The following is a 26159-nucleotide window of genomic DNA, read 5'->3' as shown; positions in this document are numbered from 1 at the left end:
AAGTTCAAATGCGTCTTCCACTGCTAATAATCTCCCTTACTTCTCTAAGTAATACTTAGTCAACCACTTTATTCAAGAAACCACTGCGTATTTGAATGATAAAGGGCTTCAAGGACTCCCACAGTTTCATTATTACTAGCTTATGGTAGAATTATTGAGCTGTCTGTTTTTTAATTAGGTCAGTCATGTGAAAGTGCAGAAACTGGGACAAGTGAAGTATAAAGGCACTTACTCAGTTACAAATACAGCAAAGAAGCACTTTGATATTAAGGTTCATAGTTAAGGTGAACAAAGTTAATTGCTGAATAGAGTGTTCTGATCTTCAAAGGCTTAGAAATTCTGTTACCAAATAAAACAGAGCTGGTTAATGACCACTGGCTAAGCACAAAATGTTGTTTAGCCATTAGGAAATTCAGAAACTCAACCCACTCCTGTTCTAACAGTTCTTTACCTGTCAGAAAAAAATTAATAGCTCTGGGGATCAGAGGGATGCATATCATTTGACTACACAGGAAATATGGCTATGGCTGGTTATTAACCAATTTCAAGAAATTATCTCCCATTCATTTGAAAAAGGACACACAAAACAACTGACTGGCAGCGAAGATAAAATTGCAGAATATTTGGGGGATCAGGTTCTACAAACTAGTTGTCTAGAACAATTGATCTATTTTTCTGTCACTCTTTTTTTTAAAAAAGAGATTTATCAAGCCACTAGTAGTTGTTGCTTACTTTTCCCATCTGAAAATCCTATTGATTTTGGCAGTAATTTCACTAAATGCATTAGTGGCACAACATGAAGCCAAGAAGGATGCAACAAATTGTTGGAAAGGACTTATGGGGAGGGAAGTAGATGGGAAAGACAACATGAGGACCTCTTCCTCCAGCATGCAGTCTTAGTGGAAGTATAGGGCAAATTCCCAAGAGGAAAACTGCAGGAGTCCTTCAACTGGGGCAACTTCAGATAAAGTTTCCACCAGTTTCTTCCACAAAGCTTCCATGTTCCATACATGCAAATGACTTTTCCCTGACACCCATCTAAGCAAGCCTGTTGCCGTAAATGGCTCTGAGCCTTGCAAATGCACACAGGTTTCTCCCCAGCATTATTTTGAGAACATCTATGAAACTTGATCTGTGATGGACTTTGCCAATATGTGTTTTTAGTGCCTCAGATTTGCAATGATATGATAAAGAATCAGAAGGAAATAACCTTTTGTGATGCATTTTACTGGACACACTAAGATTTCTGATTTTTGTTGTATTAGAAGTACTGTCATCAAGAATAAGCAGTCGAGTACACACAAAATGAACACTCCTAAGAAAGCAACTAACTGCAGATGGACATGAAATATCTTTCATCCATTTCTAGATCCATGAAAAGAGTACATAGAGGGAATAATTTAGAAATGAGCTTTAATTTTTTCTTCTTATTTGCTGAAATGTGATTTCATATTAAGGAATGAACAAACAGTGAATGCCAAAGAAAGTGCATTAATTTAATATAATGTACAGGATGCTCCTACTCCAGCCTACTGCCCATAATAATGGTAGCATGCAAATGCAGACATAAATACTTCATTCTTTAAATAATGATTTCAGCCACCATTTAATTCCTAGCCTATTAGTTTCTAGTAGGAATCGATTACAAAAGAAAACAGAACTGCAGGAATCACCATTATATTATCTAAAAATGTCTCATTGTATTCAATTTTATTTATGCAATTGCAAGATTTCACACAAAAGCACTCATTATTCCTTATCGCATTCCTTCTACTCTATGTTCTTTCTGTTTAGTTCATCCACATAGCAGTGAGCAGTATAGCTCAGACAAACATTTTATGTTTGGATCTTTTGATAAATCACTTGAAAACAAGTTCCTCCCAAGTCCTAGAAATTTTCAAATATAAAACTTAGATCAGCTTGATTGTAAGTTTTCCTTTCTAGACTGCCTTTGAAGTTTCCAATTAAAAACAAGCAAACATTGGGAAATAAAATTAAACACTTTTAACTCATTCACCCCAAATATTGAAATTTTGGTAAGTTGTTTCTAGATCTAACGGATCTGCTTTGCTGTAGTTAGGAAAAACCTTAGTGGAGTGGTTTACTATTAAGCATTAAAAATGGGGGATGCAACATAAAGAAGTCTCCTGCCCAAGGGATTCAGCATCTCCAGTCTTTTCAAAGATGACTTCTAAGTCTTTGCCAGGAAATCTGCAGATGTGATCCTTAACAACTACAACTTTATGTAGGTGCTTTTTATGTTCAGATAATATTTGAGGTAGTTAACTGCCTGGCAGGTGCAAATAAATATTTAAGCTTGTAATCCAGGCATAACTTCAAAGAGATCTGTACTCATAATTAATTGCATTCCCTAAACTGAAGAATATTATTTAGATGATGGATTCAAACTGTTTGAATTTTTTGACTTTATAATATTTATCAGTCCCGCAAAGAGACAAACAACCTACTTTTCATCTTTTATCAGTACACGTGCAAAACTGATGTGCATCAGTTTTCTTAGTGCTGTATTTACAAAGTTGGCAAGTTATATGGCTGATGAGAACTGAATAGTTCTCAGCTACTCTCATCCCTCCTACTCTCCTACCCGTGTACTGAAAGAAGTGCTTATCTCCTGTGGTGGTTCACCTCAGGATTGCAGAAAAGAGGAAAAGCTTCTAACCCTCATTAGTTGGATTTCAAACAAATATTTTTTGTTTTCATGTTAGAGAAAAAAGCAGGTAACATACACTATATTAGTATCTACTTTTGTGAATCAGTGTGTGAAGAATACTCAGCCCATTCTGTCCTTCCCATTTCTCCCTTACTGCGTTGTCATCAGTAGTGCTAGGTACCAGGAATGAAAAATTTCTTTTAAATGATACACAATACATGAGGAAAAGATTCATAGATACATTAGGTTGGAAAGGAACTACAAGATCATCTAGTCCAACCATCCAGCACCTCATCTAAACGCTTCTTGAACAGCGCTAGGGATGGTGCCTCAACCACCTCCCTAGGCAGGCCATTCCAGTGCCTGACCACTCTTTCAGAGAAAAAATGTTTCTTCAAATCTAATCTAAATCTTCCTTGGCACAACTTGTGGCCATTATCTCTTGTCCTGTCATTATTTATCAGGGAGAAGAGGCCGACTCCCTCCTCACTACAACTCCCATTCAGGAGAAATATTAATTCAGAAAACTGCATTAAAACTCATTGAAAATATCCTCAAAATTCAAATGCACTTCTGTTTTATGGGCAGTTATAAAACCTTCACTGCAACAGTACCTAAGCATCTCATCACCCTGAATACGTGGATCCCAGAAAAACTTCGTTCAGATGCCTCCTAAGCATCTCTAGCAAAGACAAGGTACTAAATCCATAACTTCTTTTCAAGTTAAAACATATTAAATGCATACAAAACAGGCACACAAAAATACTGCATTAGCAATTTTATGCATTTCCTTCAATATATGTTACCCATACACTACCCAGATAGAAGAGCCAGAAGTACAGCAGACTATAAAGGGTATCTGAACTAAGCAGAAAGTGGTTCTTTCCTAGAAGTTGAATGCAGCGCAGAAAGTAAGTGAAGAGCAAATTAGAGTTTTTCAACTAAAGTAACTTCAAATTTCAATTAAAAGTTCTTTCAAGCATCATTAAAATTGTTATCTGACAGTACTTTTTTTTTTTTCTTCCCTTAATTATATTGATTTTTCTCAATCTAAGTAAATCCTTAGACTGTATGGCACTAAGATGATCCACTTAATCCATCATGACTAAATGAAAAAGCCTTTCAATTACTGAGACATGAAAATGTTAGGTCACATAACAGGTTGCAGCATTACATTGCTGCAGGGAAATGAACTTTTTTTTAGTGTATGTCCTTGTTAAATAGCACACAGTTTTGGGTTCCAGAATTATCTTACAGGTGAAGATCTACTTCATCTACAATTGAGTAATCAGATGCATCTACCAACAGAAGTCACAGAGCAGGACAGGATGCAAGAGTGCTGCAAATGTGAGATTTAACTGCTGTAGTAAAGTTAGTGTCTGAAAAGTTTCATGCTCAGTGATTAAGATTTGATACGCCTACATGTGTCTGCTCCAGCTTCCATGAGACTGACCCAAGAACACATGTTAGCCTCTACTGCACTGACATACAGCAGGCTTCTTCACAAGCATCCCTCTAGCTTTGAAAAGTTACAGCCACTGCTGAACAAAGCAGCAGTTACCCTCAGTAACTTCACCAGGACAGTATGTCAGACATAACACCATGTTACTTTCTTTGTAAGGACTGTTACATGCATAGGTAGATGTAAACAGTACCTTTCTGATTAATTCATAACTCCTTTTATGAGCTATGACACAGGCCCCCTTTTCTTCCAAACACTCAGCACAAGGAGGTTATCTATGATGCAAAGAATAGCACCGTATCAGCAGCTCTCAAGGTGCCTCTGCCTACAAAGGCAACAGTCTCCTAGTGACAGTATAGTGACCAAGTATTTGGTGACAACACTGGCTTAAAGCATTCTCTTCCTTTCATCTGTACTTTTTCATCCTTGTAGTACACTGCCTTTAATCACTGACAAAATTAAATGTGAGGCTAAACTGTGAATCGTGAGACTGATTGTAATCAGTTCAGTGAACTGTTTTCTAGTTCATCCTAAAGATCTACTATTCTGACACAACTGTATGCTCAGGCAATGCACTGTAAGAAAAAACACTGCCAAAACTCAGTTCAACACTTCTAACTACAACCTCAAGTGTGACCTGCTGGCAAAATCTTGAGTTGCAGTTAAAGTTCTTAGATATGAAGCTTTGTAAGGCTGAGATATGGATTACTTTTCATACAGAAAGAAAAATTAAATACAGGGAAGCTACGGAAAGTTGCAGGAAACGTGTATAAGCAAATTATGGTGAAAAGACTGGAAAGACTTAAGCTTCTCACTTCTGAATGGTCATGTGTTCAATAAATGGTTATGTCTAAATGCAAACAACACTACTTCCATTTGTTTTTAATATGCTAAATGAGATTTACATAAATTTGAGTCACCTATAAGGTTTGATTTATACTGGTAAGATAGGACCAAAAAAAAGGCTCTGTCAATCTGAGATCACTTAAAGAACAAAAGATACTAAACCAGTTGCTTAATGCCATGATGCTTTATTTTTCACTAAATGAATGAGAACTGAAGTAATGCAGGAAGCAAACAGTTCCTTTTCTGAATCAACACAATAATTGTCTCCCTCCCCAGAAGAGAGCACTCTTGAAAACACACCAAAGCAAAATATTTCAGTATGTCTAAGCCTTCATAGCATTACTTCTAGGGACAAAAGTTTAAGTGAAGGACACAGATTTATTTTTTTAGTGAACAAACACAAGAAAACAAACAGGAGGAAAATAAGAGTTGATGAATTCATTCCTTTCCATGTCAACTTGAAATAATAGGTAGAACAACAAATATGGTTTGTTTATGATTGTAACATGGTAAAAGTACTTTATAGAAATACAGTGAACTGAAGTGATCAATGGATTCCAGCTGTAAGATAATCACAGTATCATAGAGCAGTTTGGGCTGGAAGGAACCTTAAAACCCACCTCTTTCCAACCCCTCTACCATGGGCAAGGACACCTCCCACTACACCAGGCTGCCCAGGGCCCCGTCCAACTTGTCCTTGAACACCTCCAGGGATAGGGCATCTACAGCTTCTCTGCACAGCCTGTGCTAGTGCAGCATTTGAAGAGTTGCTGTTACAGCAGTTCTAATGGATGGTATGGAGTAAAAAAGGAAGTGTTGAGGGGGTACTATTTTTTATTTTAAATAAATAATTACTTCTAAAACATTCCTGAAGAAGAGAGTCCCATGAAAGCTGAAAAGAATAGTTTAGCTCCAGCATGACTCAGAATCATGGAATAACCCAAGTTGGAAGGGACCAGCAAGAATCATCAGGTTCAGCTCCTTGCTCCACATAGGATGATCCAGCATTTGAATTCTGCAATGGAGAGAGTTGTCCAAATGTTCTCTGAACTCCAGAAGCTTGGGACTGTGACCACTACCTTGGGGCACCTATTCCAGTGCCCAACCACTCTCTGGTGAAGAAGCTTTTCCTAAGCCCCAGTGTGACCCTTCCCTGATGCAGCTCCACAACTTGATAAGCTTAGAGCCAGAAACAGTTACACAAAATAAGTTGGGTTTAGTGCTTTTTTGTATGTGTGAATTCATGCCTGCTGTTTTGTTTTTTAAACTTGTTTCATATACAAAGTGTGCTTGAAGTTGCTTATCTATTACAGTCAGGAATCTTAATCCAATGATCAAGCACCAGTTTGCAACTAGAATTAAACACCATGCAACCAAGTACCTCTGATGTTACCCCAGGCAGGTTGATTTCTGCACTAAGAGGCCTATGAGTAAAATCAAAAAAGGTAACAGAATTTCTCAATTTAGAAAGATATTATGAAATGCTTATATACTACAGCAACAACAAAAAACCCTATCAGCTGTAATAATAATCCTGCATATATTTCTACACATATATATGCATACACAAATGTACATACACATACAACCTATGCAAGGGGAATTTTGCCCTGCACATCTATCCTTACTTTTGATGCAAATCTGCAATACACTCAAGTGTATCTGTGGCAAGATGGGAACAGACTGGACTCATACAGGTCCTGACTTGATTAAGTCACCTGGCATCACATAAGATTCGCAAGTCTGATCTTCAGTTGTCACTGCTGTCTCCCTTAAGCAAGGGGACAACTAAGGCTTGCTAACTTCACTGAGTTTTGCAAATTCACAGAAGAATTCCATTGTTCTTTGGTTGACTTTTTTTTATCTAGATATCATAATTAAGTGTCAGCATATTGGTATTGACTTCTGTAACATCATGTACTCAGTTTCACAGAAGCAAAGTAAGAAAGTACATGCATGTGTCTACTTAAGCAATAAGCTGGTTGCTGACAATTCAGCAACAAGTTATTTGCTAAGGCATAGTATTCATCTGGACCTGTCAGTCAATTCCTTAAAACAGAAAAAATAAAAACCAAACTGATACCATTGTGTTTTACTATATATTTAGATTTATAGTCATGTTCATACAACAGTGTATCTAGTTTTATCTGTGAGACTTGTCAACAGGAGCAAACAATATTGGAAAGGAAAACAGCAGACTTTCATGATAATCACCTCGAAACTTATTCGAGCACAGCATAGTTATTAAAAAAGTAAACACTGCCTCTGTCGTGTGCTGCAAATTACTTCAAGTATATCATTAAATACTTTTTCCCATTGTATTCTGACCTTTGCCTTCAAAAACTTAGTTCTTTCAAGCTGTAGTTCATCAAGGCTATTTTTCAACTACAGTTCAGTAGCAATCATAGCACTGCATCCTCTGCCAAGATTCACAGGAAACCGTACATTTATTTCTAAGAGAAATTATGTTTTCACTCACATTTAGATTTCAGTAAAATCTATTTAGTGATTTCAGTTCTGATGTCGTGGCAACTAAAACAGTATGTGGGAACCTATCAATGTCTGGAGGGAAGTAATTGCTTAAACATGGAAATCCAATTAAGCATTCATATTTTTAGAGAAATTAGTTTTGAATCTTAGTACTATCAGACTAAGCAAAAAGTTAAAAATACAACACAAATAGCATACTACTTAAAACTATAACCCTCTTATTATAGTTTACTTCCAATTTAATAAATAAATGCTAAAACATAAGCAATTAGCGAAGGTATTAATTTCTATGCTCCTCTTTAATTTGTCAATTAGTATGTCACAGCATTGTACGCTAGGACTACAGCAACTGCTTCACCAGGACTGCTGTTACAGAGTGTCATACTCACAGATACATCCCTAAATTAACCTCCCTTCTTCCCCAGTCTTTCACACCTCAAATTTAAGTCCAATCAAATAAACAAATAATCTAGCAAACATCCAAACAAAACCACACTTCTAGCATTAGTCATCTTCAAATTGCTACATAAACTATATTATTTATGCAACTCAATCTTAGCTAACACTGCATAACATAGAATGTAATCCTCACTGAAGTACTGAACTAATTATTTCATTGAATGCTAGCAACAAGGTGTGAAGAGATGAAGAAAACATTACTGCCTTGGAAGACAACCACCTTTTGCTGACTAGTAAGCATAAGAACTTCTTCAAGTAAATCTCTTCACTCTCAAACTGCAATATGTTACTTGGGCTCGCTTTCAGAGCTGAATATAGGAAGAAACACAAAGAAAACAAGCTGAAAGCTTCTTCACTGAAAGCTTTTTCACTGTTGAAATACAGATTTAGTAAAGTTTCATGTTAAAAAACCCTTGTATCTATAAAACATACTTGCTTACAAAAGTAACCCTGAAAACTGAATTCCACAGCTCCTAAATAATACCTTAAATTCTACTTTTATCATCCTTCTTACATTCACTTTTTCACAATAACTGGCAAGATGTAGATACAGCTGCTGAACACCGGTGCAAGTGTCACATAGAAGGTTGAGAAATCTGCTTATACTTCACAATTTAAGTTCAAATCCTCTCTTTTCTGTCTGACCATCTTTACACCTCTAGAATGAGGCATCTGCTCCCCCCAAGATTCATTCTCCTCAAGACTCACGACTAATTTGGTTCTCACCTCTCTGTTCTTGTTTCAGATATATCATTTTCCATCCTTCCTCATACACAGCATCTACTTTCTCTATGCTGAAAACAATTCAAGACTCCCTTATCACTTGAGTTCACACTTAAACGTTAGCTTGTAAAAAAAATCAAGCAGAATTCCTACATGTATTGAATCCCAGCCTATAAACTCCATCATCATTCATCTCCACTGATCCATTTCTGGACTCCTAAAAAAGCTACTAACTTCAAAACTTCCACACAGATTTTCTTTTGTAAGAGACCTGGTTGTGTTTAACAAAAAACAAAATTAATGAAACTAAACTCACCATAACACTCTTACCTTTTTTACAGTACTAACAAGAAATTCTTACATGCTTTCTATATATTACCATATAGTTTTCCAGCCTCAGCCTTCTTAGTTCTTTTACATAGATTATATAGACTAGATTTACAGCATTAGTAAGCTGTAAAATAAAGGAACTTAGTCTTACTTGAAACCAGCTGTCTAACACACCAATCTGCTGCAAATACACAGCTATGAAAACACTGTTCACCTATCATCCAGCTTGTCTAAAGAACCATCTCAGATCTCACTTCAATCCTATTTAGTATTTATGCATTTATTTTTTATTATAAACTAATCTGTTAAGACCAGTCACTGCGTAAAAGCTATATAAATATTGTCTAGGAGGAATTATCGCTACAAAATCTAGAAACAATTATATGGGTAAATATTGCAAAGTCAGACCTCCACATTTCAGAAGTCTGTACCAATCAGAAGTTTGAAGTTTATTTTCCATACTCATCTATACACTGAATTCAGACAGTTTTAATTTTGGGTAGTATTGCAAAGTGATTGGGGGGAGGCAAAAAAGGGCTAGAATTATTATTTGAAAAGTGATTTGAGAGCCTGGATCTAGGTCCTCTAGTGTTACTGCCAACTATATCAATGGCATCATCATTTACTTAACTGAAGATTTCACATCAGAAAACAAGGTATTTGAAAAAACAAAGAAGTTTCAAATATCAAAACATCAGAAAAAACTCTCATAAACTTTAGACATGTGTAAATGCATTTATTGGAGCAAAGTAAAGTCAAGAAAGCATGACACGCTTACCTTTGAGAGTTCCATTCCAGGTCCACACTGTTTGCAAAGAATACAGTTCCCAGTGTGGTCTCTAAATTCTTGTTCTCTGCAGTCTCCAGTCTCACAAATCACCCTATTTAGCTAAGGAAAAATAAAAAAAGGTTAACTTTTCTCTGATTTATATTTAATTTATATAATCTCTAAGTCAGAGAAGTCATATTTTTATTGGAAAAAAGGATTTTTTACATTATCAAAAACTTTAAACGTGGCAGCGAAAAGAAATGATTTAACTCCAAGTGTTGATGAATATGCTAAATTTTAAAGGCATTCAGTACTCAGTGAACTCAGCAATTTCACACGATTTAGAAGACCCGCCTGATATTTGGCTCCTGTGCAAAGTCAGACCATTTAATTGTTTGAATACAAGTTTAAGTTCCTCAACAGAATGAAAAATACACAACCATTTATTAACAACATCCTCGTGATGTGATAGTGATGTGCTTTTTTTTCTATTCATTTTTAATAACAAGAGAATAAGATAAAGAAAAATCTTTTCATTTAAACATAAATATTTAGAGATTTTCAAAAGTCAGTCAAACCTTCTGGATACTTGAAAGCTACCCTCCATCTTTATTAGTACTATTTATCCTAAAATTCATTATTTCTATTTTAATGGGCCAAATGAGAGATAGAATACAACTTCTGTTTCCAAAGGCACCTAAGAACTCAATCTAACCAAACCAGAAACTAAGGTTATGAGGAATACCATAAAGACTACTAGCAGCCATGCAAAGTCTCAATATTATTAATGGAACACTAACCAGGAACATTACCAAACTCAAGCATGCTCTCTAGATAATTCTTAAATTGTATGTCTACTAGCTTCTGTCACAGAAAGTGCTCTCCACAATTGCTTCTGAATTCTTTGTGTATTAGTCCTTTCGCAAAGACCAAAACCTTTCTGATAGCAATGAAGCATTAATTATCCTTAGTGCTAGAGCTTATCTCTGCAGGTCAGTTAAACATACTTACAAGGCAATGTTATTGTGTGCTATGCTGTATTATATAGATAAACTGGATACTTCAAACTCCTGAACTACATATCTACACAGCAAACTATGCTAAGAGATTGATGCTGAAATAACATTACCTTCAGAGAACCATATTCACATATACTTTCTATCTTAGTCCAGAGTCATCCTTTCATGAGGAGGCTTACATGACTTTTTTTAATTGTGCATGAGGAGTACCAAGAAATGACACAAAGTAGATGACCAAGCTCAAATTAAAATTGAAAAAAATATTAAATAGTTGACTGTAAATGGGTTTGAGACTTTTAGACTTATTGTTTATATAGAAAAAATATCACTTCTGTGTCTGATATAATAATTTGTTTTAACATCTTGAAATAAAAATGAATTATATATATACTCACCAAATATGCTAGTAAGATTATAAGCATCTTCAGTTTGTCTTCTCCTTGTAATCCTTTAGGATCCATTTCTTGCAATTAAGCCTTTACTCCCCACAAAAAAAAAAAAAATTTAATTTAATTTAAATCAATGCATACATCTTCAGCACACATCTTCTAACTTAGCTATCTATTCAGTGTTAAATAGATTCAAGGAAGCTAGGAAACACAAACATGAATATTTATTCATATATATTTACATATATATATATATATATATATCCCATGTTAAACTCATAATAAATGTATTTAACAGAATCACATTTCTGTAATAAAAGTCCTTTTTAAGAAGGCAATATACATGAAGTTTCTATAGCCTCAATTCTCAAAATTAAGACTGCAATCAGTCTAGATTAGAGAACTTCAACTTCTGCAGTATATTCTAGTAACTTCTAATATCTGATGTTGACCCCTAACATATCTTGCTTGCTTGTTAGACACCAACTGTGCACAGGGTCAACACAAAATCATTCTCTTCAAACATGCCATATATCAGTCAGGCTGTAGCTGATCATGCAAATGTTTCTTCTCATAGCTGATTACATGGTGTAATGTGGAGCAAAATGGGTTTGCAATGGACTGGGAGGAGACATGCATAGTCTGTTTCTATTTCTCACCTAAGAATATTTACTTCTTAAAACATGCTAATGATCATTTATGATCAGGTGGGCAAAGGCTGAAAATACAAAATACAGGGCTTTTCAAACAGCATAACCAAATTGTATCCTACTTGCCTCAGATAATTTTTTATCATAAAATCAGAGGAAGAAAAAGGAAAGCCCATAAAGCCTTGCTTAATTACTTTAAGAAGTGCTAATAAGCAAATGATACAATAAATAAATAAAGGGAAACAATTTCAAAGTGCCACAGAAAGTAAATGTTGACTTGGGGTGAGGTTTTTTGGATTATTAGGCTAATAAACCATAAGTCTACACCTACAATCGTTCACAAAGTCATATGTGGCCAATAGAAAGTGTCATCTCACTTCACTTTTTTTTTTTTATTTATGTTCATTTCCAGGTTTGCTTTTTTCTGTCTTTTTGAGTAAACTAGAAATACTACTGTAGCATTTCATGCAGAAATCCGTGCTAGACAGCAACAAGAAACAATAAATTCAGCCCACGTACAATTATATTTGAATGCAGTCCTAGCTTGCCTACATTATATGACAGTAATACATTATTAGATTATGTGAAAAATAATGCTTAAGTACTATCAGCCTACTTCAAAACTTAAGGAGTGATGTTTAATTATGCTTTTAAAATATAAGATTACTCCTAAATAAATTTATATAAAAGATGTTGTTAAATGAAAGGATGGAACCCAAACAAAAGAAAAGAACTGAAGAAAAGGTTAACAGCAGCAGCAAAGCATTTTATGGTATGGAACCATGACAAGCATAACACATAAGAATCATAATGTGCGCAAATCAAATGTTATAAGAAGTGTTACAAGAAGTGTTACAACACTCGATTCCACACTTCCCAGTGTGAAAACCCTAGTTAATTAATTCTGATTAAGAAGAAGGAAGCATACATCAATGGCCTGTTGATATATCAACATTTTATTTATTATTATACAATAAAAATAAATCTGAAGTCTGCCCAGGAAGTACAGAACAGGCAAAGTTATCAGGCAACACTCTACAGGAAAGCCAAGATTCCATTTTTATAGTTCTTCCTCAGCTAGTGATGGTAATGGTCTATGTGTCAATAATGTTTATCAGATTATATGCACGCCAGCATGGGTAAAGGATGACATAACACCAAGTAACAGAACTAAAAGTAGATATAGCATCTTATACAGGTTACTTCTTCAAGTCTAAGGGATAAAAACAAGCAGACAAATATGAACTAGGAAATAATAGAATCAACAAGGTTGGAAAAGACCTACAAGATCATCCAGTCCAACCGTCCACCTGTCACCAACCATTCTCACTAAACCATGACTCTCAACACAATGTCTAAATGTTCCTTGAATACCTCCAGGGTCAGTGACTCCACCACCTTCCTGGACAGCCCATTCCAGTGCCCGACTACTCTTTTGGAGAAGTACTATTTCCTAACATCCAGTCTGGATTTCCCCTGTCACAAATTGAAGCCATTCCCTCTCATCCTATCACTAGTTACACGTGAGAAGAAAATCTCAGAAGGAGTTGTGGATGATCCCAATATAACAATTTAATGTAATACACACTGTAGAAGAAATGGAAAAATGGATAAGTAGCACCAAAATCTTAGGTTAGTTATTAGGTGCAGTAAATTGGAATAAGAAGCTGATAGTATTAATGCAACAAGGAAAATAAGGTATGTAGGAAAAAATATGGAGGAATAAATTCCTAGTAATATTACAGATCAAAGAGTGCAAAGAGACAGTAAAAAATGCTGATAATGAAACAGAAGTTCCAAAAAAAGTTTCTTATCTATGTTTGGAAAGAACAAGAAGGATGCAAACACATCATATCTATCTACTGGCTCATTAGTAACTGAGGATCTGCTAAAGCCAAACTAGATTAGACCAAAGACAAATTGTGAGACTTTGCACCTTAGTGACCTGGAAAAAGGTATCAGGAAGGACTTAAGTACTACTTCAAAGAACGATGCTGAAAGTAAGGAAATTCTTGTTGATTTCTTGATAATGGTATTCAGTAAGAAAAAAATAATTGAATACTTAACACACTTTCTTAACTGCTATAGAAAGCAGAGCTTCATGTGGTTGTATGATTAGAATGAAATAGTAAATGTAACTGAGTTGCTTATGAGGGAATATCAAATGAATATTCTAAGCTGAATGAGATGACAGTAGTTATTTCTTCATCAGTAACAGTAAAGAATATAAAACTTAATAGTTCTAAAATTCAGTTATGTTCATCTGAATATTACTACCAAAGAATTCAAAAAAGGATTCTTTAATGCTATAAAGTACATTTTATTTTAAATTTAAAGGTTGGCATAAGTAGGTGGGTGACAAAAAGAAATGTATGACAACAGCTGTACGTGTTTATGTCAAGTTGCATACGGCATTATCAATACAAATAGTATTGCTGAGCTGCAGTAAGCCTAAAGATCTAAAATATGAAGCCACAGCAAAACCTAAACAGTCTGCACTGTATTTCAAGTCACTTGAAGTATGGATAAAAAGGAAACAGAGAACAGCCTGATTTACTGGCCAGGAGACTCAGTACCTGCCATACTGCTGCAATTAAAATATATTAACCTTATATAATGAAGCTGCATTCACCCTATACATTTTTTACAACGTGCAATAAACCAAAAAATTAAAATATTAAAGTTTCTTAGCATATAGGCAGTGTATTAAGAATCAATAATGAAACAAGCAAATGACACATTTTTATGTTTGTAATATTCTGCTGCCAGAGTTGGATTATAAACCAGTTGACACTTCTTAATAGAAGGTTGTAGAGAATATCAAGCTGGTTATACTGACATTGATATTTCTATATCTCAGCTTCAGAAGCTGCCATATATGTTATAACATAACCTTATAGAATTTGCCTCGAAGATTTAAGACACAGAAAGCATACGGAGAGTCACACTGTACTAAAACATATTTTATTGATTTAAGTGGAGGAATTTTCTTGCAACTCTGAAATATTTTCTACTGAAAAGAAAAATTTACTGCTCTAATAACACTTCAACCAAATCTAATACCTTCAATCATCAGAAGCTCCAAAACCCAGAGTAAACTTCCAAAAATCAAGTGTTCTAGAACTAGCTTCAAACTGTCATGGTCTTCTCCAACTCATCTATGTGTTTTAGCACACTTCAAATTTGTTAACTGATCACATACACATTGCAAGCTCACAGATTTAAGTCTATGATATATCTTCCAGAAAATTCTTAATTGAATCTTTCAAATAAGGTTACAGAACTCTGGGCCTTAAGCTTCGCTGTATTTGAGCAGGTTTAGTACCTCTGAAACATGTTCGAATCATTTTAGTAGACAAGTATGAATGTCAGTGGTATTATATGATAGAACTGCTGCTAAGAGAAAAAAACAAAGAACAAAACAAACAAACAAAACCAACACAAGGACAATATACTGTCCATAACATATGAAAAATAGATTAAAAGAAAACTCTCAGCAGAGAGTACAGAAAAAAAAAAGTTATTTGCGATAACACTTCAAAAACAATAACAGAAATGGTTAAGGCACATTAACAAATCATTGTATTGAAGGCAAGTCCCAAAGGAGACAACTCTGCCAGCTGCTTGTTTCCTGTTTCTGCCTTCAGTTTTGTTAGAAGCCCCAACTAAAAAGCAGATGCTGTAGCACTTCATAGTAGTTTGCCAATGAGTAAATTTGTTCTCTCTTGATACCAAGTGCCAGTGCACTGATTAAGTTGGACACGAGCTATTCATTTGTATTTAAGTAAGAAGTAATGAGAAGAATGTTTTGACTCTAAAATATGCACAATCAAAAAAAAAATATTATGATAACATATCGAAGTGAACACACAGAACTCCCATTAAGAAGTGTGGTTATATAGTTACAAGGTCTGTGCAGGGGCTACTATGCATTCGTATAACAAGGGCAACATTAAACCAAAAGGTAATAACATGTAATAAGTGAATAATGGAAGTAAGAACTTCTAGACTTCTGGGATCCTACAATGCCCTATCCTCCATAACATATGTCTACATTACTGCTCAGTCAAATGAAATGGAGTGGTGACCCACTCAAGATAACTCATAAAAAAAAATATTTCCTCCTCCTCTATAAAAAGTAAGAATAAAAAATAAAATAAAAAGAAATAAATAAATCTTATCATAAAAGACTCATCACCTCAAGACTCAAGGCAGCAAGATTAAATTACAGCCTAACAGCAGGTTTCTTACACATATAGGCATGGGAACTTCGAAGTCAATACCATCTACTTTGCAAGGGAAACATTATAATGGGCAAAGGGTTCCAACTTTGAATTTGCTTAAATTTCTTAGATCTTCTAGGATTTGACATTCATATTTGACCACCATTTTTCATGCTTTTCATAACACTGACAAAGAATACTCTATTTAGTTTTGGATAAGAAAGGGGACCGAAAATATAATCATGTTATCTTGCCAACAGAGGTCTCTGGCAACCTATGAATAGGATTTCTGCTCCCCTCTAACCACTCTGCTTCCCACCTGCAGCTGTCAACTTCATGCAATAAAATGACAAGGAGTGGCAGATGGCTTTAGCAGAGTCAGTGCCCCACGGCCAAGAAACAAGAGAAAGTACTTATGCTGCTGTAATGATGGAGACAAAGGGAACAAGCTAGGGACAAGAACTTCCACTACAAAGCCACACATTGTTATTCTGTGTTATGCCTCTAGAACACCTTCTCTTTACACACTACCCACAACTCTTGTACTCTCCTCCTTTGTAAAGTGAACAAGGTCTTGTCGGACTACAATTGCTCCAGCTACTACGAGATTACCCACATGGAGAAGAAAAAAAAAATCACTGTTCAACACATTAAATATTCTGTTGAATAATGAATAACATGCTTTTTAGAAATGGCCAGACATGAAACTGTACAAAATTAAGAAGTTATGGAATTACTTAGTATATTTTAAGATGCAGATATTTAAGTCAGACAGCAAATAGAAAGCTGGAACACCACTGGCTATAGGAAACTATATAGTTATTAGAGTCTGGGGCAGAGAGAAACAAGGTTTGCACATGACCAGGAAATATCCGTGCTCCGTATTCGACTCATGGTAACTGAAGCACTTGAGTTTCCAGGAGTAATGATAATGGTTTTATTTCTTCCCAAAATTATATATTTCATCACTACAGTATCTTAGCCATCACATACAGTATTTACAAAATACATATATTTCAGTGTATCAAGAAGGGCACAATCAGCAAAAGTTGAAAATAATCTGCATAACTCACCCCCATTTTTTCTACTTGCAAGTGGTACTTCCAATCTATGCTGATAAAATAATGTGAGGCAGCTCATCACCCAGGTTCTTCAACATGGAAGAACAGACTATTATTAATAAGAAATTAGTGCAAAATATGGTGACAAAGATGTAATGGGGTGACGGTTTTCCTTGACTTAAGCAATACTTTGCAGAGGGTCCAAGCCTGAGATTTAGACAAGAGCTGCTAATCCCACTGAAGTTGATGAGTCTACTCATACAAGCAATGACCAATTCTGTGCTTCAAGATCAAAGCTTTTGTAAACAGATTTTCTGTTTAATACATCACAGTCTCTAGGAGACATCAGTGTTCAATATGAAACATCAATTTAGAGCTTCATTTGTACATACTTGAATGTGTGAAAAAGCAATAGAGTGAAAGAGGAATGCCAGTGTTCCGTTCATGTTTCATTTGCACCAAAGCAGACTAACAGTTCTTTTTCAAAGCCACCTTTAAGAATGGTAAAGCAGTGAGCTGGTTAATACAGTAACTAGAGCAATATCAATGTGTCACATTTATCCAGCAACACCGTAGCAGTTTTGTGTAGCAAATACTTTATAAAGCACAGACAAGTTACTTTCTCTTTAAAAGTACTGCAAGTGCAAGTTACAGAAATTAGGGAAAAAGTAATCAATTGCCCCCTTAACTGAAGATCTACACCTCTTACTGTTGACCTAATAAAGTAAATCAGTCCAACTCTCAAATATAATTAATAATTACTGTAATTAGTTACAATCAGTAATTTCTTTAGCAAAATCAGGTTCTCGATCCTTTGTGGCCACAGAATCATAGAATGGCTTGGGGTGGAAGGGACCCCAAGGATCATTAAGTTCCAACCCTCGCAATTGTGCAGAACTTGTATTTCTAAAGCCACCGTTGCTTATTCAGTGAATAGCACCTGGTCAGTCCATCCATCCTGCCTCGCACGCCTAACGCAGCAGTTAACAAGCTTACCTCCAGACTGATCCATCTGCTCACATCAAACACTACTGCACCCCCTTCGTTAACGTGATTGAAGTACTCAGAGTAGCCACGAGCATAAAGACAGTAAATAAATACCACGTACCAAGATTTGCCAAGGATATCAGGCGCCCAAGGTCAGATTAACGGAGACAGCCATCACGAAAGGAAGTCAAACAATCAAAGGCTTTTCAACAGAGCCATAACTGCTGCTTTCCATCCCCTTACCAGCCGAGAGGAAGGTGCGTGGCTTCTGCTTTCACTCCGAAGCCGTGCGCAGCGCCCAGCCGCGTATTTGCGCTGCTGATTAGCGAGCAGTCTGAGACAACCCCCCCTCCTCGCTCGTCCGGCCGCCCCCGGCGCTCAGCCAGCTCGCTCCCAGGGGAGACTGCCGGGAACTGCGGCGCCTCGCCTCACAACCTCCCCCACCGCTCCCCCAGGACACGGCTCGCCCAGACCCACCTGTCTGCCTACCCTCGGCCGCAGCCGCGGGACTACCGGCGGGCCGCTGCCCGTAGCCCGCGCCCTCCCTCACGTCCTCTCGCCGCGTCGCCGAGGCAACGCCGCGCCGCTCCCCGGCAGGACGGGGGGCCCGGCTCAGGTGACCGCAGGCAGCCAATCAGCGGCCACACGTGCCCCGCGGCGAGCAGGCGCGCGCTCCCGCTGAGGCGGGGCCGCGCGGGCGAGGCGGCGGCAGCGGTAGCGGGGTCTCGGAAGATGAGCGTCGCGCGCGGCTGTTAGCTGCCGCCGCCTCAGAGGAGGGGAGGAGCCGTGCTCTCTGCTCGGTGATGTGCTGGGGCTGTTACCAGGCATCGACGGGGAAAAAACAAAGTAATAGTGCAAAAGCTCTTCATCTCAGGACCAGTCCTAAGCGCTGCTGGGCTTCCCTTTATCCTTGTTGCACCACCTGCGGCTGCTGAGGTCCTCGGGTGATTCCCTATAAGGTTCTCTCCACAGTGCTTTCGTGGGGTTTTCTTTCCTGTTATCTCAGAGTGTGAATTATTTTGTAGGCAACCGAGCTGTGGTGGAACGCTAAGCATGAGCTCAGAAACCCAGCCCTTTGCAGATGAGTTGATCATATTCACTAAAAAGGATGTGACTTACTGCCTGCGTGGTGAATTAGGAGCTGCGCTGCTGTCAGCGCTGCCCCATCACTGGTGAGACCAATCCCAGGGAAACAACACTGCAGATCAGGAGTTTCAACTTCAAATTAAGACATCAGTGATACCACTACTGTCCAAGCACTGCTATGGGGACTGAGGAAGATACACTTGTCAATAAAGTATTATCAAATAAACAATTTTTGGGAGCTTCACACAGAAATAAAGTTCTGGACTTTGCCAGCCATGTGGACTCCAATAATACAAGTAGTGCTTGTTGTAATACAGCAAGTTACTTGCGAGGAGATAAATGGTTGCAACAAAATGGGTTGTTTCCAATTAAAGGAAAACAGAGCTAACTCCGAATTCACAGGGCTTTTTATTTAATTACCTTTTAAAGGGCCTGCAAAGACGAGTTCTGTTTCAGGCCTGCTGCCAGAAGGAGCTCTGTGAAAGACTGGAATGTCTGCGAGGAATGGCACATTGCAGCAGTGGCGGTACATCTGTTGTGCATGGCAGCTGCTGTGCAGCACTGGGCTTTCTGCATCTTGGTATTTATACACAACTGCTTTGAACGTTATGTTTTGTGTGGACATCAGTAAAATACACTGCACGAGCTCTCACTGGAGGCACCCTGTGTGTTTCAGATCCTCGCTTTAAAGGAATATAGTTACACAAATGTATTAAAACACCCCAGATTTCTTACACTGTTGACTAAATACCAAAGACTGTCATTGAAAGAAACATTTAGACTTTCTCATCACACTCAAGTTTACTATTGCTATGAATTAAGAGCAGTGAGGGCGATGGTGTCTGGAACATTGAAGTGTGTTTAAATCCCTGTTGGAACATGTATATGAAAATGGGTATGTTAATTTCATTCATCACTGAAATATGATAAAAATTGCAGATCTTTTTTTAAATCGGGGTATTTGTTCTAAGGAAATGGAAGTTGGTGGAAAGATTCTCACTACAGAAGAGAATAGAGAAAGCAGAGAAGGAGCATTTGGAAAGTAGTTTCAGCTGACCTCTTTGATAAGACTGTTACGTGACATATCTGATGTGGAAGAAGAAATTGTACAGCAATAGGAAGTTGTTATCTCCATATCTCAAATGCTAACACAGCTCCCCCAGTCAACTGTGAGATAGATCTACTCTTGTTATGACAGCTGCTGGAAACTGATGTCAGTATATCTGTAAAATGTCTTTTGATAGTCTTAACTGTTACAAATCTTAAAATATGTTTATGATGTTATCTAAGACACACTGTTTGGAAATGGCTCTATTTATATTCAGAAATTGCTCAAGCTATTTTAAAAAAAAAAATTATATACTTGCAAGTTTCCTAGTCTGATTTGCTTGAACTTTTTCTTTCTGAAGACTTAAGCCAGAGGATTAATTAATGTTTATACAGCACTTTGTAAACACAGTCATAAGGGCCAAGAATTATTATTATTTAATCTTTAAAAGTCAGATCAATGAAAAATTGAACTGTCTGAGAACTGCTTTTTAAAACAACAAAAAAGCTGAAAATCCATCCCCTGCTCCATACCCACGCCCCCATGCCCCCCCATTCCCCCCCCAAAAAAGTAATTCCAAGTCTGCCTTCATTTCTCACATACAGACAAAGGAAGATATTTTTCAGTTTAAATAGGTTAACCCTCATCAGTGGGGCTTCTTATATAATGAAAAAATCTTTGTTTCTTTAATGCAGTTCTAGGGCTCAGCTGAATGTTGCAAACATGTTAATGTTTAAGTCCATCACTGTAGCCTATCTCATTAGTAGTGTTACTTCTGTGAGCAGCTTTACTCATCTGTGTGATTGTAGGGTCAGATCCTTACAGAGATAATTTAAATGTATTTGACTTGTGGCTATTTTGACTTTTTTTTTTTCTTCTTCTTCTTTCTCTACTTTACAGAAAGGTAAGGTTTAGAAACACTTTCTCAGGAAATGAATGTACGTGTCAGAACAAAAGCAGCAAGCAAGAGAAGACTGGAAAGGTGAAAGCTCATCAGTGAAGTTTAGGGCTCATTTATAAAATTAATATTTGAAACTGTCTTTTCAGGGTTACAGAAACATGGTTTGGTACATCCTCAAAGAAAAAATCTAATTTTTGCTTTGGCTGTGCCTTCAACAATATTCTTCCTTAACAGCTAGACACACATTATTCATGCAGTGCTAATTACTTTCCTGAGAATGTAATTGACTTGTTAAGTCAGAATATGAATTAATTGGTGGTATAGAAAAGTAAATGATATCAAGTCAGGCCTGGTCTTAATCTGTATTTGGCATATTATCTCTTGATATTAAGTAAATTTAGAATTTATATATACAAATATACTTTTAATTCAAGTGAAATAAAGTTTACAGGCTAACTAATGAAAGATGGTTACATTCATCTGGAAGTGCTGATAACTTAATTTTAGTCATGTGTGAACAGACTGTGAAAATTTGGTGTTGCATATTACTATAGTGTGTCTGAAAATATGCATGAAATATAAACAGCATGAGGGTCCTGGACTGAAACCCCTTGAAGAATGGTGTCTTAACAATGCTTAACAGCTACTAATTATGCTGACTTGTACCTGCATTTTTATAATAAATAAATGTACTTATGTCTTACAGGCATCTGAGTTTAGATTTATGAGCAGATATTTTGAGTCTGTATTTCATGAGAACTCACTATCCACCATTAAGACTTGATGTTCAAAGAGCTCAGTGTCTGGAATGTTGAACTTTGTGAGTCTGGCCCCATTTATGGGTTCTAAGTTCTTCTGAAAATCTAAATTGTCTTTAAATACCTACAGAAGAAATTTGAGTCTAATTTTAAAAGTCCGGCTCCAGCTACAGGCACAGAACCACTCACAGATTTGGCCCATACTCATAAAAATGCAGACCCTTTAAAGTACCAATGTACAGTGAATAATTCTAATTCTTCTGATGCTTCTTTACAGTGAATTTCAAGAGTACCTGTCTCCTATTTTCTTAAACACAGAACATACTCATAATACAGATTTGAGGAACAATGTAAAATACTGTGAAGTAAATTTGCTTCACTGAAATAGTAGGAAAACTTTCCTGGAGTTCTTCAAAACCAGGTGTTTGCTCTAGATAAGATGAAGGTTTATTTAATATCCTTACTAAAATGCCTTAAAAAAACCTTCTACCATCATGTTAAATGTAAATGTTATTATCAAGGTTTCTTTCTATATTTGATAGTTGATCAAACATCTCTTTAACATTGAAATAATTAAAAAAATCCCTTTTCTATATCAGGATGTGATATTTATAAGTACAGTTCCAATAACTTGTGGAAGAGGACACCTTTTCATCTCAAGTATGCAGCTAGTAGGATTAAAAGTGTTGCTTGAAGAAAGCAGGCTTTGACAAACACATAGAGAGAAATAAATACACAGTGTGTAGGAAATATGGCTGGTCTTTTCTTAGAAAATAAACATTCCTCCAAGTCCTGTAATGCTCATATTCGAATATCAGTTTACAAAACTACAGACAGCTGAAATGAGTAGTGCACACAAAAGTATTATATACCCGTCAGTACTGAAACAACTTTGATTTAGCTTCAGTTTTCAAATGCCTATATATTCTAGATTCTTTAAAAAAACCCTAGAATTCTGCAAAAGATACAAATAGAAATGGTGCATAAGTTATATATGGTCTTTCAAACTATGTACACATAATGCTGTGCAATAATACCGCTCATTTGAACTTTATAATCTCTTAAAGTCTTGCAAAAAAAAACTGCAAAAAAGTACAAAATCCAGTACCTGTTATATGATGAAGTCTTCCAGCGCTCAGGCTTTCTGCAGCTTAATTTCACACTACCAGAGCTTCTGTATTAAATGCTTTTACCTCCTTTCAAAAAAAAAAAAAAAAAGAAGTATGTCAGCACAAGCCCAGACGAAACTCCAAATCCGGGAAAATAAAATTAACCACGCAGATCAAAGGCAGACGAGCACTGAGACCAAATGCCTGTAATCTGATCAGTGATCAGTTGCCATACATCAAAGGCAGTGCTTTGGAGAGGAAAAAGAACTCTTTTTGTCTCTTTCTTTCTTTCTTTCTTTCTTTTCCTTTTTTCTTTTTTTTTTCTTTCCAGCAGGTAGTTGTGCTCTTAAATTCTGCCTTTCAGTACTCTAGTTCTTTTGTTAAAAATCGATCACTAGTTTCCTTCCCCCCTTCCTTTCTTGTGCTGGGAGAATGCACATGATTCTGACATGCTTGGAGTTGAGTGGCTGGATCTGTAGCTTTTTTGAGTTCCCAAGCTGTGTTGTGGATTGTGTGTTGGAAGCTTTCCCCAGTGCCAGCGGGTTCCGCTTTATCCCTTTCATCTCACTGAGCTGCAGATCCCATGACATCATTCAATGCTGTGGGACTGGTTAGAGAGCTATAATACAGCCTGTGGGGGAATTCAGCTAAAGAGCAACAAGAGTTTGCATGATTTCTAATCGGGTTAGTCCATTGTAAGAAACCCAAGGCTCACTTCAAAGTTTGCATTACATTAAAGTTTCCTCCCAAGAAGGCAGAATAGTGTAGCTGTAAGGATTTCTTATAAAGATGCTTTATAATTTTGTCTGCAGCAGGAAGATACAATTTTCCCTAAAGTTCTAGAAGTCAGACATGTAGGTCAGTTTGCTAGACAGATGCCACAGATGACAGAAAAATCCTTCTGCTTATCTCTACAGAGATTTGCAGGGGAGGAAGCGGTGTGTTTTGTGCACTAGAATTAGAGTTTTATTTTGGTTTTGATTTTGCATTGGTAAAAGCAGGCACAATACTGCGAGCTCTTGCTCCCTGATTTGTGTGTGCACTGCTGCTTACTGTGTGGCCTTTGCAAATCATTTATTTGGGCCTGGTTCATTGGTGGCTTATGATTCCTTTACAGAAATGAGCCATAAAGCTACCGAAATTAACCCTCAGAAGCCTTTCGATGTGAGAGCGTTTTTCAGCTGGGATAGATTCAAAGTGGTCACCATTTGCTGTCAGCAGAAGGAGACCTTGAGGGAATAAAAAGCTATTGGCAGCTATCCCCTGTTCTGCTGCAGTTCGTAGCCCCAGAAACTGCTGGAGAATTCTGTGCAGCCATGGGAAAGCAGAATTCTCAACACGGGGCAATTCCTTAAGAAATGGACAACAGAGCTTCATTTATTCTAACTGAGGCAAAGTTAGTTTTTGGTGTAGGGAATAACTCAGCTCTCTGTGCTTCAGTTGCTAATAATATGTACAAATACCAAGCAGGATGGCTTATAGGGTAACTAGCCATACTGAAGATATCACTGCAGTTCCCATAAACGTATGCCCCGAACATTGGGTGTACCACATGTGCAGATGAAAGTGATACCAGCACATCAACCGGTAGCCATTACTAGCGCCCTGCAAATATTTGCACACTGAGTTACTGAGAATTCATTCAAACGGCAAAAGTAAATTAGTACAAAAGAGGAAAGAAGGTTGCATCTAGCATTAAAAACAAAAGCAAACCACGTACAGATAATGGAGAGGGGACAGTCGAATGTGAGAGTGATAAAGCACATGTCTGGATGTGATTCCTCGCCCCAAGTCCTGCATGGGGCTGGAGCCTCCTGCTCTGGTTCCTGACCCCTTGGCAGCTCCTGCTGCTCCCCGCACAGCTCAGCCTGCGTCCTGCTGCCCTCAGCTCTCCCTGTGCTGCCGCTGCTCTCGGTAGCTGAGGGAGCCTTCTGCTGGCTGCCTGGTGTACTGTGGCAGCACTCGCCCGGGGATGAGCCCCTCTAATGGAAAGCACTTCCAAAAAGATCCCTCTAAAAGGTGTTCTGTATTGTGACCTTGCTGCTGGTTGGACATGGTTTACATATTGTTTGGGATCACCTTGCCAAGTAGAGCTTTGGGGGATATTCTGGGAATTGGGATGGAGGAGAGGTGTTGCAGGTGCAGACAGTACATGGAGGTAATGAATCGACTTTCAGGAATACACTGTTGGGAAAATATGTAAACAAACTATAAATTTCTATCGTTCCCTAATTTCCACTTTCAACTATTCTAAATAAAAGAAAATTATTCAAGCTGCTTAATTCTATTCTAACATTAATTTGCACTCTTCTGACATACAACTTCCCCCTACTCAATGGAAGATTTCTTGATAAAAGGCCATTCATCGCTTTCATGATAAAATTGGAATTGCTTATGTTGAAATAAAATTTGCAGGTGAGCTGTAAAGAACAGAAATAACTCTTTTCCACTTATTTCAAAAGGAGCTTTTCTTAAAGCACTCTTCACAGAAAACATCTCTTAGTTCTCTGGGTTTTCAGTAAGAGCAAGTCCTGAAGGTCTGGCAGAGGTCTTTGATCTTTCTTTTGTACATATCAAAAAGAGAAGTGAAGTTAATTATTACCAATTTAGCCTTTAAAGCTTAAGCATTGCATTTCATCTTTATGGCACTATTTTTCACAGTGGAACCTGGCAGCTTGAGCGATCTGCCATTTCCCACTCTATGACTTCTTCAAAATTTGACCAGAGTGTGTACTAAAAACAATAATGACAAATGAATATTTTTCCAAGGGTTGATAATTATCCTTTTTCTATGTGTAAAATGAGGATAACACGTATACTGTGATCTGTGTAAGGCACACAACAGACATGTACCAGAGTCAGAAGCAGAATCTGTGTAATGTGACACTCACTTGCACCTCCTGATCACCATATCTGCTTCCTCCTGAGGTTACTAACCCAGCAAAGCATTCAAGCATGGGTGCTCTGATGAAAATCCTTTAGACTACTCCATACATGTATGATCATAATCACTGAAATTTCTGTGATAGAATCTGAAATAAACCTACTGAAACTGACTAAGTTTCAACTTCTGGTTAGCATCTAAGGGATCTAAAAAATGTTTATAGAAAAGGTTCTTATGTTGTTTTTTTTTGTGAAATCAGAGAGGGGTGTGCCTGGAGCCCTGCAGAGGGAGATG

At 37.2% G+C, this 26159-nt stretch overlaps 1 protein-coding gene across 3 annotated transcripts in view; it reads right to left on the bottom strand.

Annotated features, from left to right (window-relative positions):
* The window catches only part of TNFRSF19 (TNF receptor superfamily member 19), a 54766-nt gene extending 31223 nt beyond the window's left edge, over positions 1–23543 (bottom strand). Inside the window, exons 1-4 of one of the 3 annotated variants that reach the window (XM_065730123.1) lie at positions 23179–23543; positions 22981–23068; positions 11165–11245; positions 9760–9870 (exon numbers count right to left, since the gene is read on the bottom strand). In XM_065730123.1, coding sequence (XP_065586195.1) covers positions 9760–9870; positions 11165–11230 — 177 coding nt within the window. In that variant the 5' untranslated portion in view covers positions 11231–11245; positions 22981–23068; positions 23179–23543. Of the gene's footprint in view, positions 1–9759; positions 9871–11164; positions 11246–18556; positions 18640–22980; positions 23069–23178 lie in introns of those variants that run through there. The other 2 variants (XM_065730124.1, XM_065730125.1) reach the window with 2 other exon arrangements.
* Between the last annotated feature and the right edge of the window lie 2616 nt (positions 23544–26159).

The sequence above is a fragment of the Cyrtonyx montezumae genome, unplaced genomic scaffold (genome assembly GCF_038088225.1).
Source record: "Cyrtonyx montezumae isolate F1298 unplaced genomic scaffold, pur_monq_1.0 scaffold_12, whole genome shotgun sequence".
NCBI lineage: Eukaryota > Metazoa > Chordata > Aves > Galliformes > Odontophoridae > Cyrtonyx > Cyrtonyx montezumae.
Note: the sequence above shows the minus strand (reverse complement) of the source record. Positions and strands in the feature narration are given on the sequence as shown.